At 39.8% G+C, this 16,847-nt stretch overlaps 1 protein-coding gene across 3 annotated transcripts in view; it reads right to left on the bottom strand.

The window, feature by feature from the left end:
• Window positions 1–16,847, bottom strand: part of LOC114552740 (chloride channel protein 2) — a 38,938-nt gene that overhangs the window by 19,399 nt on the left and 2,692 nt on the right. For 2 of the 3 annotated variants that reach the window (XM_028573757.1, XM_028573758.1), the window contains exons 2-11: window positions 15,438–15,566; window positions 14,094–14,227; window positions 13,314–13,391; window positions 11,135–11,213; window positions 8,906–9,031; window positions 8,101–8,185; window positions 6,931–7,032; window positions 5,480–5,564; window positions 2,404–2,559; window positions 1,535–1,604 (exon numbers count right to left, since the gene is read on the bottom strand). In XM_028573757.1, coding sequence (XP_028429558.1) covers window positions 1,535–1,604; window positions 2,404–2,559; window positions 5,480–5,564; window positions 6,931–7,032; window positions 8,101–8,185; window positions 8,906–9,031; window positions 11,135–11,213; window positions 13,314–13,391; window positions 14,094–14,227; window positions 15,438–15,561 — 1,039 coding nt within the window. In that variant the 5' untranslated portion in view covers window positions 15,562–15,566. Of the gene's footprint in view, window positions 1–1,534; window positions 1,605–2,403; window positions 2,560–5,479; window positions 5,565–6,930; window positions 7,033–8,100; window positions 8,186–8,905; window positions 9,032–11,134; window positions 11,214–13,313; window positions 13,392–14,093; window positions 14,228–15,437; window positions 15,798–16,847 lie in introns of those variants that run through there. The other variant, XM_028573756.1, reaches the window with a different exon arrangement.

The following is a 16,847-nucleotide window of genomic DNA, read 5'->3' as shown; positions in this document are numbered from 1 at the left end:
CTTTTCTGACAACAATGCTAATGACAGCAATTTCTCCTTTGAAATTTCCATTCTGTGACGGAATTTCTGTTTGTGTATCGGCCTGTGTGTTGTTTCTCTGCCCATTTTGACAGCCCGGCCTGGGTTGCTAGATATTAGCCTTGTGAGACCGTCCTGATCTCGCGAGCTTTAGTTTTCCACTCACAGATCAGTCTGGCATCTTGAGATAGAGAAAATTTGGAGCCCTTCGCCAAACAACCGGGCCAATCAGCGTTGGTTTTGAGGCGGGTTTAGGTGGTGATAGACAGATGGTTTATCCAATCAGCTAACCAGTATTATCAGCCAGCGGTAGCCCTAATTCTGTTAGCTGCTCGCTAATGCTTTTTTCTCTTGGATCCTTCTTTTGGAATATGGACCGGGAACCTGAAAGGGTGCCTTTTATTCGTAAATTCTTGTTACACAAACTGCAAATATCCTTGACCGACATATTGCTTGCTTGCTGAGCTAACGAGCTATGCTTTGCCTGCAGCAGCAGGGGCTTGTGGTTGAATTTTCATACGCTTCGTTGATCTGATTGGTTGATTTGGTTTATCCAATCAGCTAACCAGTATTTTCGCCCCTTCCCAAAAGTTCTCCAACGGAAAGTTCCCAGATGGATATGCCGAGCAAATGCGAAGCAATCCATCTGGCGGAGTCAGGTTAGCTAGATATAGCCTAACTGAAAAAACGCAAACTCACTGCGCTACAGCTGTAGTACAGCCATGGAAGCAGCAAACAAACAAACAAACGGGATCAACGGAGATAGATTTACCTAACCTAAAAATCCTTGGCATGACCAGAGATGTTACAAACCCCGGGTAAATACTGGAGATGTATTTGAGAGATGGAGACAGCTTAGAGCCCAAAAGGCCGCAGAGTTTGTCTATTAGCATTAGCTTCAGGCTAATTTATCACGGCTACTAGGAACGGGCATTTTTTTGTCATTTCAAAATTTGTGTACTGACATTGAATTATACAGATGACTTGAGTTGGTTACTCTCAAAATCAATTGAGAGACAGCTGGTGAAATCCCGACTGGTCCTGGCTAACACCGCCATGCTAACATGTGATAACTGCTATAGTTACTGGAGAACCAAGCAAGCGGGCGTTCTCAACCTGGCAACCAACGTGAACTTTGAATCTGGGGAGGAGGGGCCGGGGGAGACAACTCTCTCCAGTGTTTTGAATTTGGACTGCAGTAAAAAGTTTAAGCTAGCTGTCAGTATTACATATTGCACCTTTAAGAAACTCTGAGTTCAATTTTAAGAATGGTTCAATATATTTGGAAATATGCTTTCTTTCTTTAATTAAATTAATTAAATCTAGGAATATTATAGTTCACTTGAAAAATACATTTTATCACTCCTCTAAGTGAAAGAAATTGTTTGACGTTTTTGGGAAAAAGATTATAAGTGGCATCTATCTTCTCATGCAACTCTCAGCAAGAACTACCTTCACTGGTCTAACACACACACAAATACACAAAGTCACACACACAGGGCTAGTTGCTTCTTACCAATGACAAATACTGGCATGAAGGATCCGTAGGGCACTGGCATGGTGGTGGCCAGGGCAGACATCCAGAACTAAGAGATAAAAAAGAGGGAGATAAAGAAAGAGAAGACATGAAAAGAAAGAACGGGGTGAATCCTCTACCAGCGATGAGGAGGTGCCCATGCAGAGCTTATTGCTGAGGTTAGATTGAGCTGTCCCTTTCACACTTCAACTAAGAAAGACCCTGAAATGAAACCTGGATAATGAGCAGGCTCTGTCGATTGGCCGACACTGTGCAAGGCAAGCGGAAGAGACTGCTAATTAGGAATGAAAAACAAAAAGGCAAATGTCACCACTGACAATGCGTGAGCATTATCGTATGGTGTGTGTGCACCTAAATTTAAGCTTCCACAGATATAACTATTAAAAGGCCGGCATGCTCATTTTTGTGGAAGAAAAAGTATTAAAACTATAATGATCAAAAATAACCACACATACTACTGTGGACTCGTTATAGATGTTAGATTAGATGTCTCATTAAAATTCAGTTTAAACTGCACAGCCAGTGTATTGATCAATTCTACAGTAAATATATGATCCATCATTATATCTTTGACATTGGAGATGGACAACACTGACTAAGCAAATTTTTAGGTCATGATCAGCATTTCATCATTAACTTTCAAGAAAACTTCAGCTATTTTAAGGTTTTAAGACTTCAATGGAGTAAATAAAAAATTGTGACTGATGTGAGGCAAAATGCTCAAAAACACTGAACTGAACACTTGGCAGAACACAAGGCTGGGCAACACATTTTTACAATGAGAGCATGGACAGTATTTTGTATGAATTTACTGACATGAGTTACCCTAATTTGGTTTTCTCTCCTACCTTCATGAAAGTAAAGAGGCCCAGGGTGACGAAGACGTTGACCTGCGGGATTATCCAGGCTTCAGAGTGTCCCATGTGTTCAGCCTCCTCAGCGATGCCCTGTTTAGCCCACGTCCGGTTGTCCAGTAATGCCTCCATAGTCTCCATCATGTTCAGCTAAATGCCACAGGAAGTGACATCATCAATATATGTAAACATGGTTGGGCTGTTTGGTAAAATTTATTTTCTTATTTTGCTAAAGAAATTACAGCCAATAACATACGATTTATTGATTATCTAAATATGACTTTGACCCTGAGAACTGTTACAGTATTTTACGATCACTTTCACTGAATATTTAAGATAGCAGGCAGGGAGTGTAAGACGACAAATGTATCTGTTGTAAAAGCTGGGACAGCTGGAGACACTAGCTAAGTTTCCATCCACTTGTCAATCGAATTATCTGAAGTTCGGTAAAAAAACTCATGCGAATAAAGCTGGTGAAAGTGTGTTTCCATCCAACAGCTTTAAAGCGAATAAAAACCTGTGCGTAATGATGTCACATGCTGTTTTGCGATTAAATTGGTATATGAAATTGATTTGAGACATTTTAAGGTGTTTCCATTCATTTTTGCACTGAGTCGCACAAGATTCAAGCAAAGATTTGCGAACAAAGTTTTGCTAGACAGAAGTAGTTGTTGTTAATATTAGAAGCCAAGCTATAAGCTCCGATGGGCCTTTGGCTGAGGATCTGATCCAGCTCATCAAAAAGGTGGAACTTGCCTCATATTTTCCCTCCGGCACCGCTGCGATACAACTCTTTTTTGAGCCGTGTATCGCTATTTGAGCGCCTTCCATTTACTCCGCAGGACGTCCCACGGCTTGTCGTAAGGGACATTCTAAAACGCTTAACGTGAAAAAGCTTAACGTGGTTTAATATCTAAACAACGATCAATCATCACCAGATGTATCATGGTCATATCTTGTCATGAACACTCAAGCCTGTCAAAAAAACTAAAATCGAAATCCAACGATTATAGAAGTTATCTCACGTTAATGTGTCAGATAACGTCCATAATATTTGGACATTGGGTTAGATTTGACCGGTTTAAGTGGTTATGATGAGCAATATAGAAGAGGATTTTTTTGGTGATGATTGATCGTTGTTTAGGTACATTAAACCACGTTAAGCTTTTTCACATTAGGACTTATAAAGCCAATGAGAACCGTGGAGAGTCAACCCCCAGCCGCTCCGCTGCCCTGAAGCATTAACGCTTTATGTCAGATAACATCCATAATAATTGGACATTGGGTTAGATTATTTGACAGTTTTCCGTGGTTATGATGGGTAATATGAGAGAGAAATTTGGTGATGATTGATCATTGTTTAGGTACATTCAACCACGTTAAGCTTTTTCCATAGGCTCTATGAAGCAGAAACGCTTTACGTCAGATAACATCCATAATAACTGGACTTTGGGTTCGAGTTTTTGACAGTTTTCAGTGGTTACGAGGAGCAATATGAGAGAGAAATTTGGTAAAAATTGATCATTGTTTAGGTACATTAAACCACGTTAAGCTTTTTTCTCGCCATACGGCCACTGATGAAGAAAACATTAACGTGAGATAACTTCTATAATCGTTGGATTTCGATTTAGTTTTTTTGACATGCTTAAGTGTTCATGACAAGATATAACCATGATAAATCTGGTGATGATTGATTGTTGTTTAGATACCACGTTAAGCTTTTTCACGTTAAGCGTTTTAGAATGTCCCTGTCGTAACCTTATTGGTCATTTCCTTCACGAGCTCCTAATGAATGATGGCATTTCTTAGATTTTTGCTATCTAAAATAGCAGTTTTTCTGGTAAATTAAAACAGTATCTTGTCTCCTCGTTTGTCCACTTTTGTTGACACCTGTCATGTGTGCAAACAGAGCGGAAATACTGGGCGGAAATGAACTGAAACTTCTTCTTCTTCCTTTTATTGCGGGTTGCAACCATAAAATGACCTAAAACTTAATTGCAATTCATTATTTACTCGGCAAATAACGTTTCCATCAGCGTTTATCGCATAAGCCGTATATCGATCAAGAGAAAATCGGATGAGACCGAACGCATTTTCTCGATATTCATGAAATTCAATCGGATTTTACTGTTTCCATAAGGCATTTTTCATTCGATATCACTTAATTTGGATAAAAACGGGTCGATGGAAACATAGTGGTGATAATGTTGCTCATTCCCAGAGAAATTATGACTGTGGAGTATGAGAGCAAGACAGAGGGATTTAAGATACAGAATTTGGAGTGTGCTCCCCGGAGAAGGGCTTTAAGGGGAGTGGATCAGTCTAGGCACATTTAGAGCTTCAGAAGCCTGACTTACCGCCTATTAGGAACCAAAACTGACAAATGGTAAGTGTGTGTGTGTCAGTATGCCTGAGGATGCACACAATATTCTTTTTCCAATCTGATAATTAGATGGATAAAAAGGGGGTGAAATTGAGAACACACACACACACACACACACACACACACACACACACACACACACACACACACACACACACACACACACACACACACACACACACACACACACACACACACACACACTTGTATGAGTCATCCTAGGAGCTTAAAGACGCTCAACTAAGTTTCCTGTGTACACAGATGATGCACACAAACACCAAGAAGCACATTTTAACCTGTGTTGTGAAAATTATAAAAACAATCACAGACATGAATTGTAATCAGGCTGTTATGAAACAATACAATGATCTAAAATGCTTTGATTACATGGCTGCTCTGTAAAGTTGCATAAAGACCACAACCAAAACATTATATCATGTAGGGAATCATTTTTGTAAATCATTTTTAAGCATAAGTCAAGACATCAAAGGTTACATGAGTTCATTTGTTGTGTTAAATTCAGAGTTAGAGACATTGTGTTTTGGTGCAATACATGGCAGATATATTAGGTCTACAGGCCTATACTGCCAAAGGCTTCCTTCCACATTATTTTGTATTACAGTTATGGCTGCAGTGCAGTGTGTGTAAAACAAAATAGTATGTGCTGAGTGGGGGTGTAGAACCTACCTTTCCAGCCATAAATTGGCCAAAGCCAGGGGGAAATGTTAGTGTAGAAATAAGTAAAGTGACCAGCGCTGGATACAGCAGATGTCTGAGAGAGAAAAACAAGATAGAAAAAAAAAATTACAACTAATATCGTATCATATGGTTTTGTATGAAAAACCTAATCTGAAAAGTAACTACAGCATACAAGTAAACCAGGGTACCACCAGGGTTCTCCAAGTTAAATCTAAGACTTTTTAAGACAATTTTAATACTACTGGAATGAAATGTAATACCAACTTTACGGCCATACTGGCAAAACTATGAAGGATATAGGGCTGGAACGGTAAATGTATTCGTATTTGAACCGAAACGGTTGGGTGCATGAATTTACACGGAGAATACACAGTATAAAAATATAAATAAAACTTGCGTGTAAATTAACTAATGCAATGCAGAAATACTGTTAGATACACAGGTTCTTGAGGAACACCTAATCTGTAGCCCCGCCTTAGCTCTGAAGCTCTGATTGGCGCGCCACCCATGTAGCTGAGCTCCGCCTATGTAGCAGAGCTCCGCCTATGTATGCCGTTTCAGTGAGTCAGAGATAGCAGCACTAACGACGAGTATGGCGAGTGGTGGCGACACACAAGAGTTAGAGGACCCGCCGGCCTCTTTAAGATCACAAGTTTGGGAAAAATTCGGTTTCCCAGTCAGTTACAGTAGTACAGGCAGAGAGTGGTGGATAAGACGAGGACTGTGTGTTGGCGTTGTTCAGCAGTTGTTGGAAATACACCTAACATGCTAATGCATATCCAACGCCATCCCCCAGAGAACAAGCAACAATAAAGAGAACACTTAAATCAGTGTAAATGATGTTATATTAGACACAGACTGCTGTTGTAGATTAGTGATACGTTTCCAGCGTCGCAGCTCCGAACCGTAACGTTAGTTGGGACAGACGCCTTCTTTCTTTAGGCTAACTATATTAGCTTTAGCCAGGCAGGGAGCAGCTTTCTGCGGTGAAAAATGGCCGGGAGCCGTTGTGATAATGTTGCATTAATCATGTAATTTTGTTCGTCTTTGCAGAGAACAGAGATGCTGTATTTTCCGTTTTATAGCTGATTGTCTTATTTTGTTTAAAAGTTACAGATGGAGTCTAGAAATTATATGGGGTACTTATTGTTTACATCTTACTTTACACACTTCAGGCTGTTGCAGCTAGCTCAGGGGAGAGACTGTATGCCGCTGAGTTGAGGAGTAAACCTCCGTAAATGGGCGCGAGATCTACCAGGTGTGCTACCCAGGCGCCAAATTCAAAGCTTATTAAAATACTTTTAAGACCCTGTGATATACCCTGGTAAATGTAGAGAAGTTAAAAGTACAATTCTCTCTGACATGTACCTCAAAATTGTACTTAACTACAGTACTTGATTAAATGTACTTAGTTACTTTCCACAAGTGGTTAAACTTACTTTTTCATGAGGAATCCATTGTTGGCCTTCTGTTTCTTGATGAACCGGACAATCAATCCGTTCAGATAGACAAACAAAGCCCCACCAAAACCGCAGGCAATACTGCAGAGAGCACACACACACACACACACACACACACACACACACACACACACACACACACACACACACACACACACACACACACACACACACACACACACACACACACACACACACACACACACACACACGAAAGGAACTATAAAAATGCATTCTAGGTGATCAAATTGAAACTGAATGAAATGAATGAGTCCAAGCTTAAACAAACCAAATCATAAATTATTAACATTTTCTTTCTCAAATCACCTCCATACAGTAGGTTTTCCCCAGTGCATTTGGGTTCAATAAAAACTGGTATGTAAAAGTAATGAGTCTCCACTAGAGATGGATGTCAGGTGCAAATGTAATTTGTGGCAGTAGCTCAGTCAGTAGGGGGTTGGCTTCGGAACTTGAGGGTTGCTGATTCAAGTCCCCATACAGACCAAAAGTATGGTGGTGGCTAAGCACACAACCTAATGAACATGATGATGAGGGAGTCTTTGCCCCCGTGTTGCAGCTGAGAAAAACACTGCATATGTGCCTTTTCTGTGTTCTTTGTAATTGTAGCCTTAAAAGGACCAAATGTACCAAACCCTGTTTGGGTTACGGCAAAGATTAGAATCAGGGTTCGGGTACTGAGCTATTTGAGGTCAAGCAAGGTTGGGGTATGGTCAGATAAAGGTGTCTCAGCCAGACTGGTGCAGACACTGAAGATATATGATAATATCTGAATCTATGCTGCAGTCATGGTAAACATTGGAGCACCTGTCAGAACAGCCACATGTGCCAAAACAGTTTGAATTTATTTGAAGTTTCTGTGGACTTTAATGGCAAACCAAACCTGTGTTCATTCTAGTACCAGTGTGTGGTAACAAATGTTTTGACTACTTTCTAATAAGGGAGTATTTATTAATAATTTATATTATAAAGCTCTTACACATTGTAAATTAGTGGTTAAAATCTTTGATGGTTTTGAATTGATAGCTTACTTTATTTTCCTTTTTTGGTTTTGTAATATATTTCCAACCCGTGCACATACAGTATGCATTTGTGAAATCAGAAATTGACCAATCACCAGTCAAGACTCACCCAAGGGCACCGAAGGCAGGAAGCTCCTGGAGGCCAAACGGAAAGTCTAGCCGGAAACTGGTTCTCAAAAGGGCTGTGACTGTCTCTGGAGAAAGAAAAAGTACAGCAAGAGTCAGGAAGGAGAACAGACCACTGCCAAAACAACCATCCAATTAAGGTTTGTGCTCTTGCAATCAGATGCAATGCATGACCTAGTGTTACAGCAGACAAAGTAAACAAAAAGTTCAGCTCATTGTGTAAGTGCTGTCTCCTAACCTAACATAATATAGGTATAACTTAACAGAGGGCTGGAGAAAATGTTGTAAAAAACTTGGGCTAACGAGGCACTGAAAACCTGAGGTAGACATTCGATTGGCTGCGAGTTTGAACATCTGCTACTGAAAACTGAAACTCTGGTTGTTCTTCAGCTGTAGTCAAAAACGAATCTCCATCTTTGCTGTGAGCTATCCTCAGTTTACTGGTTTCATGTACTGTATAACCACAGCGCACGTGCCTTCGTCCTTTGCTAATCAATGGGCCATTTTCATAACGTAAAGGAGACAAAATTAATGTTAAAATGTCAAAATGTCTGCTGTGGAAACGGCCTATTCTTTTCTTGAGCTTAATAAAACAGATTTTCAGCTGCAAAAGATCACAGAGTACACCTGTCAAATTAAGTTTTCCATCATTAATATACAAGTTTCACCCATGTAATTAACCTAAGTCTTGGCAGACATTTCTGAATTTTTTATATTGTGATAGTATTTTGAATCGTTCTCACATACTTCCATCATAATACAGTATTTTGAGCACAAGTCTGCCTTACCTGCGTCAGTGTTCCACACAGCCAGTACTCTGAAGATGAAGGCACCGATGGTAGCAGCAAAGATACCTCTCCAATAGCTTCTCACCGAAAATAACTGGGATGTTATTTCAATACTGAACAACACACCTGAAGCACAAACATTGTATACCATTTAAATGTTAAAATTAATTAATCACAGTTTGGCCAGTATGTACTCCACAGTACTCACAAAAGCCTGGGTCACGTGTGATTGATAATACAGTACAGAAAGACTTGTGTGATGTAATGACAATAGTGGAGAAGCCCAAGTGGTGCAAAAGATTGTTATATGATATGCCATTTACATTTTTTCTTCGATTGCCAAACGACAGTGGTCACAACTGGAGCCACATGTGCAAAACTCTAACCACAGTCTGCACAGCTGCAATTCATGTGGACCAACTCTAGTTAGTTTTTTATTGCTTTAACACAGTTTTCAAACCTCTTATCCCATGGCTTTAACCACAACCTGCACAACACTGTAACAATTTACAGCACTTTGCTCAAATGCTAACACACTGCTGTCAAAACTGTTAACCACACATGCAAAACGAAATAGATTTCAACTGGGTGCATTTAAAACAACTGCTGATTGCAATTTCAGCTGAAAGCCTAAGCAGGTGTCTTGTTTTAGACTTGTTAGTGTGTGTGTGTATATATATATATATATATATATATATATATATTAGGGAAGGCTCAGAAAGATTCCATTCATTACCATTCAAGAGAAACGGTAAACAGTTTAAATAGCAAAGATGCCAATATGTCCAGGTAAGATGTCTGAGCTTACATACACAGCTATAAAAACAAATGTGAGAAATACTACCTTTAACGCAGTAAAACTGCTCACTTACTATTTTTCAGAAAGTAATGGAGGTGGAAGCAATGGAAACACCACATCCATTTATATTTATAGATGATGCAAGAAAGGACATACAATGTGATGATGGAAATGTGTGGCCTGATGCTGGAGAGAGGCAGGATTAGTCACACTAACTTTGTTAATATTACGTACCTTTAGTTTATAACATTTTTTCCAGTGATTCCGTAAATTACTAGACAATTTTAAAGAAAATATTTAATAGTGTGAAGTCACTCAAATTATTCAAAGTGTAGAGATGAAAAGTTTCTAATTTCTGTAATGGTGTTTGATGCTAGTGTTTTTACTGTCAGGGCCAGATGTACGTACATTTGCGAATGTAGTGTTATCAGCACCATGGCCAACCCGCAGAAAGCGCACACTGTGATACACTGTGATACTTCAGCTCACGTTGTATTTACCAAACCTGCAGTACATCGGGTAATCAGCGCCTTTCTCCGCCCACTATACCGTAAATTGCGCTGTAGCAAAGCGTTAAGTACTGGTGCTATGATACGGCTGAGTGCAGACTGCGATATTCCCACTGCTTATGCTATGACTGTTTGAAATGATCCTGATGCCAATAATTGTAATGTAGCGAGGAGTTTAACAACTGCTGGAATGGAACGTGAACGCTGAGTCGGAGATTCTATGTCATCTTTGATTTCTTCCAGTAACTGTAATATTGCATGGCTGCTTAATCTGTAACGCTTAATGATTTCATGTTCACTCAACTGAAAAAGTGTGATCCTTGTGGCAAAAATCCTTTCAGCTTGTCTCCTTGGCCTATGTCTTCGTCTTGCTCGGATTACTGCTGCCATTTCACCAGGAGGAAAAGCGCAATTTGCCATTTTCAGTCCCCGCGACAGGCAGCCTGCGCTTTTACCTCAGTGCGGCCTGTTTGTACATACCTCGCCATGCTTTTACGCGCACGTTGCAAAACAAATATGCCTGAAGTGGGCGCAAAAGCATTAGTACATCTTGCCCTCAGTGTGTTCTGAGTGACAGCGCGTGTTGTCTCAATGAGGATTGTTTAAAGTGTCTGTTTTGCCTGTTTTGAGACATGTGTGAAGAGTTGTGTTGCTTGGAATGAAACTCCTTTTAGCTGCTTTTCTTCAGGTCAGTATTAGCCATTAGTATTAACCTGTCTATGGTATTAGCTGGACAATGTCATGATGACATGTGATGTGATGTACAGACAGAGATATTGCCTTCACTTCAATATCCCCATTGAGTGATGTAAAGCTTACTCTGTGTTATTGTATAATGTTCAGTTGATATATGATACAACACCTCCAGCGTATTGTGTGCCAGCCAGACTTATATTACTATAAACCTCTCTGAAGACTCACCTCCTATGGGGGCAGCAAAACAGCTGCCCACTCCCACAGCACAGGCCACTGCCAGCATCTCAATGTATCTTGAATCATTCTGAAACACACACACACACACACACACACACACACACACACACACACACACACACACACTTAAGTAACTAGCTCGGAGTACAAATTAAAAGGTAGAATCTGAACACATTCAAAATGAAATATAACACACTGAACACACTCTACTTAAAGTGCTCATATTATGCTCATTGTCAGATTCATAATTGTATTTAGAGGTTGTACCAGAATAGGTTTGTGTGGTTTAATTTTCAGAAAACAAATTTTTGTTGTAGGAGAGAGAAAAGAGGAGCTGCACATTGCTGCAGCTCCTCTTTTCACCCTGTGTGTTGAGCTCACAGAGTGAGGCATCTCACTTCTGTACCATCTTTGTTGGGAGTCGCACATGCGCACTAAGTACTTCTAGCTAGTCAGCTGCAGAGCATGAGGGAGTGCCACGCTAGCAGCTAGGCGAGCATTATGTCTTACAAAGTGACGCACGTTCGTCACAGAAGTAAACGATCACTGTTATACCCTTTTATTTTGAAATTGTGAAATTACTTCCTTTGCACTCCATTGCATTCTAATAAATTAAAATAAGTCTAACAGAGGGAAATAAAAATCCAATGTCCTGGAAGCAAAGGTCACGTAGTGATATTAAATGGTCTATAATGTCCTAACTGGTATTGAAGTAGAGCGTTGATGAAGCATTTTAGTCTGATATGTGTTAAATAAATATGTATACAAACTTCACGGGGCTCCCGAGAAAATCCATGCTCCGAGGAATAGGGACCCAATGTGGGTTGACATTAGGACGGTAGCCTACACTTATCTTCTAATGAGCATCAAAAGGCACTGTAAGAAAATGAAACTATGTTTAATATTAAAATGCCAAATAAATGTATAGATACTATGCTCGCGGTGTGTTTTTGTTTTTAATCTTTTAAAAAGGAGATATAATATGGCATTAAACCCATCTAATTACAGCATAACTTTGTTTTATGGTGTTTGCATAACTGCATTTGTTTATTTTCTAATAAGGACCAAAGTGTTTCTGGTTTTGATCTAATTTGATACAAAGTATACGGCTTATTTGGGTCTAACTGTACGTACACACCGCCGCCGACTTGGGCGTCTAAAGATACCGGAAGTCATTAATTTTCAATGGAAGCTGGATTCTCTCAGCTGCAAGGAGCGTCAAAACTGTCGGCGTCGCGTTTTGGGCGTTTTGAGCGTTTTGAGTGTCAATCAGAAAGTTGAAATTTGGTCAACTTTATGGTAATGAGCTATGACGCGGTTCAGCGGCAAGCAGCGGCAAACGGCAGCAACGAAACATACGATGTAAACTTTTGTTCCTACCAAGACATTAGTTCCATGAAAATGGAGGGAAATCTCCTAATCGCCGTTGCTGGGTTCCCCTATCATTTATGATGTAACGTTGTTTGCGTATAGGGACCAGTTAACGTGCCGTCACATGGTCTCTAAACAGTCCGTTAACAGTGAAGTCCTGCACGGGTCAACAGCTGGCGGCTGCTCGCTCTGCCTGCATTCTGCTGCGGTTCAGCGGCTAACTGCTAACAGACACCGCTGTGACCAACAAACAATACAAATGATGTCCTTATATATGTAATTTATAAAAGGTTTCTAGTGTCAGTGTATTGGTCGTGCAGTGGCTGCTTGTGCTTTTTCTTCAATCGTGTGTTGCACATGATCGAAGAATGCTCCCACGTCAGAGCGGCCAAAGCGTCAAACAGCTTCCCCGGACTTTTTGACAAGCGTCCTCGACAGAGCGGCCACAGCTTCTTTGCAGCTCAAGTCAGCGGCGGTGTGTACGTAAGGTAATACATTATGTACGGTTTCTAATTACAGCATTATTCAGGTAGAGGTGGCTAAGAAGGTTATAACTGTGTTCGTTTACCTTCTAATAAACACCAAATTATTTATATTTTGATCTAATATGATACAAATTACGGTTTATTAAGTCTTTTTAATCTACCGGGAAAAAAAGTGTGAATGAGTGAATGGTGTACAGTATATGAATATGTAATGAAAAGAAAATCTAATAATAGATGTTTTGCCAGGAAAACGCCGTTGAGAAAGAGTGAAAAGAAAGGCACTAAGGACATAAAAAAAGAATGAGACTTACCTCATAGATTTCCCCAAACAGAGACATGAACCTCATTAGAACAGCACCGCACAAACCGCCGAGGTGTACGAACGGACCCTGACAGGACAAAAAAACAGGTTCCAACATGCTACAAGTTCAGAAAACACACCAACAACAACAAAGTCTGCAGTGAATATTAAAATTCTGGGGGTGTTCAACGTGGAAATAACAGGATGAAAAGTGAGAGCATCATCGCATTATGCTCCCGCACTTTCCAACCTGTTCAGCCAGTGTTCCTGCACTCCGAGCTGCATGGGCTTTCGATGACTAAGAATTATTTGAATTGAAGTCTGGACAACTGGTATTCTAAAATTTAACAAATGGTGTGTAAGCTGGCATTCAAACCTGATGGCAACTTGGTGCCTGTCTGGATTCTGTATTGCAAACTAATTTTCTAAAACTGTGAATCACTGAAACTGTTATTAGAAAACAACATAACTGCTGTTTAATATGGGTCAGCATTTGAGTTTTGCTGGCATTGCCAAAATGAAGTGGAATGTGTGTCAGTAACACACACACACACACACACACACACACACACACACACACACACACACACACACACACACACACACACACACACACACACACACACACACACACACATTTGAGCAGCTTGCATTTCATCTCCATCTTATGAGTCACATATTGATTGACTCATTGGCTGACATAGTTGTCAGTTTTTGCTGTGCGGACACATGGACACATACAGTACAGTAGGGGCCCCTAGAGCACTTAAAGCTGATGTGTATGTGTTACCTCCTTGCCCAGGGGCATGCCGCTGCCCAAAGCAGTGGTGAGGCCAATGATTTTGGCCACAAAAGTTTTTAAGGAGAGGTATTCCTTCATCACAACTCCTCGCAGGATGGCCTTCATCTCTGGAATACCTGAACCTGCAGGGGAGCACAACGGGTGCTTAGCGCTGACTGTCAACTCATAAAGAGAAACCAACCTGACCTTTACTGTAAGTGGACACATACTGGCATCACCAACAGACCAAATATGTTACACAGTAGCCTTAAAGCAATAGTTAAACATTGTGGGAGACATGCATATTACTAATTGTGCGCAGAACTCAAGAGGATTTCTCTCCTTCCCTCATCTGATATTGAAGCAGAGGAGGCCCCACTGGGGAACAAGCAGAGCCTTTAGGGGCAGAGCCTAAAGAGGTACAGAGGGGATTTACAGTGCCCCACAGTAGTGTTGCACTGTAGCGAGTACCATTTACTGTAGACACAGGTGTTTACAGTAGGAGTTCATCACAATACTGGGTGGCATCAGTCTGGTAGCAGAAAAAGCTATTTTTTTACACGAGAGCTATCAGGGTTTAATTTAACTTCATAGTTTTAAGATAGAGAAGTACAAAAAAAGAATTTATTAATAAGGGGTACGGTTTTTACAATGTCTGCTCTGTATGCCCAGTACCCTCTGCTATGGGTGAGCACTTTCTTCCAGGACTCTCAGGGAGCGGGCTAGATTATGGCTCAAATAGTTCCAAAAATCATCTTTTGGAGGTAAAATACATTTTAGAATGTCTCACATATAGGCTTATTCTCTTCCAACATCTGACAAAATGCAACCTTGATGATTCTTGCTATTTCAAACATTGATGGAAATTATGGATTTACAAATTTGCTTTGTTGGTAAATGTGCTGATCTTAGTTCATTATGCCATTTTGGACATGACCGCTATACTTGTTTCATCTTGGTCGCCTGACTTCAGTATTAAATCAACTTATCAAATCTGAATACTGTGCTGCACATATGAAAGCACCTTTGTTGTTCTTGTGTGTATCTACAGTAATATAGAGCTGAAACTAATGGTTATACAGCAATTACTTATTTCATTACTCAATTAATTGCTTAGTCTACAAAATATATAGATACTGGAAAATGCTCAAAAAGGCCAAGATGACATTTACAAATTGGCTTGATTTGTCCGAACAATAGTCAAAAACCCCAAATATCTTTTAACTTATTGTGTAGCAGTACTGTAAGCACAATTCAACATACTTGATTCTATTGTCCCTTTTTTAAATTAAGTTATTGTGTTGTATGTTTTCTTTATTCTGTTTAATATGTTTTTGTATGTGTTGGTCGTACCAGCAGCTGGGGGGGCGAGAAACTGGACGAACCCGGCAGAGAAACAGATGAGGAGTACAGGGTAGATGACCCAGGCCAGATACTGCAGAAACACGTAACTGTCCAGACTATTGTATATCCACATCAGGCCTGTGGACACACACACAAAACAAGGGCAGACATGTAAACCACAATCCAATATATCCAACAATGCAAAATACAAAATAAACACAGTAAGAAAGAGCGTTTGCATGTATGGATATATACCGTACACTTCAAAAACAACAGCTTTATATGTCTTGCGAGTATTTAATTAGTTAGGGTAAACATGTCATGAGGACAAATTGGAATGCAAAAACCCACACACACACACAACTAAACACATGCACACAGAGCTGAATGTACATCCAGAAGAGCTGTCATAATGAACCATTAAAAGACAGGAAAAATTAGTGTTTGTGTGTGTTTCCTAAGGACTGTATAGCATTATATATGTGCCACATTCCTGAGCGAGTAATTGTATGTTTTGAGCACAGAGAACTATATTTTGCAAGCACATTGCAGTACATTTTTTACAGAAATTAACATTCGCAAAAATAAATTTCGTTTAAGCAACCAAACACCTATTCCGTGCTCAATAAATGTATTTGTTTGCTATTATCCACATTAATGTGCAATAATATAACCCCTCTCACACAGTTTACTCATGTGCCCTCTCAAAAACTCTCTCTGCGCGCAGTCAGACGCTGTTGCGCTCCGGTTAGGGCTGGGCGATATGGACCAAAAGTCATATCCTGATATATTTTGGCTGAATATCGATATACGATATATATCCCGATATTTTTTTCCGCAAAGTGAGAGCAAATGTTCAGTCAAAGCCAAAATCAAATATGACATGTCACAAGTAGTTTCATAGAGACAGTTGCAAAATAAAATAAATAATAAACCGGTTTCTTCACCTGGTTCATGATTAAATGCTCAGCTGTTCAAATAACAATAAAATGTAAACCTAAATACTGTATAACAGGAGTACCTTTTTTGAAATCAAAGCTCCATATTTGTGATTCGTTCCAAAGGTCAATTAAGCTTTTGATATTAATATAATCTACTTTGTTCAAAATGTAATGCCTCATGCCTGTAAGCCTAGGTTTATAGTCCCATTCTTCCACTTGATACTGCTTCCACTTAAGTAAACTAAAAGATGAACTATCGACTACAAAACAAAGAAACTAATTAATGTGTTAATACAAAGAATATTTATTATGATCGGTTCACAGATCTGAGTCAAACGGAAACTTCACCCTTCTAAACTAAGAGTTTCTGCTTCAAGGTGAAGTTTAAAACAGACTGAAATGTCCAGGCTCATTCCTCCACTATTTATTTCTCTATGTATTTATGCGTTACATGTCATTTTAACGGGCACTGAGCTCC

Source organism: Perca flavescens, chromosome 3 (assembly GCF_004354835.1).
Source record: "Perca flavescens isolate YP-PL-M2 chromosome 3, PFLA_1.0, whole genome shotgun sequence".
Classification (NCBI taxonomy): Eukaryota; Metazoa; Chordata; class Actinopteri; order Perciformes; family Percidae; genus Perca; species Perca flavescens.
Note: the sequence above shows the minus strand (reverse complement) of the source record. Positions and strands in the feature narration are given on the sequence as shown.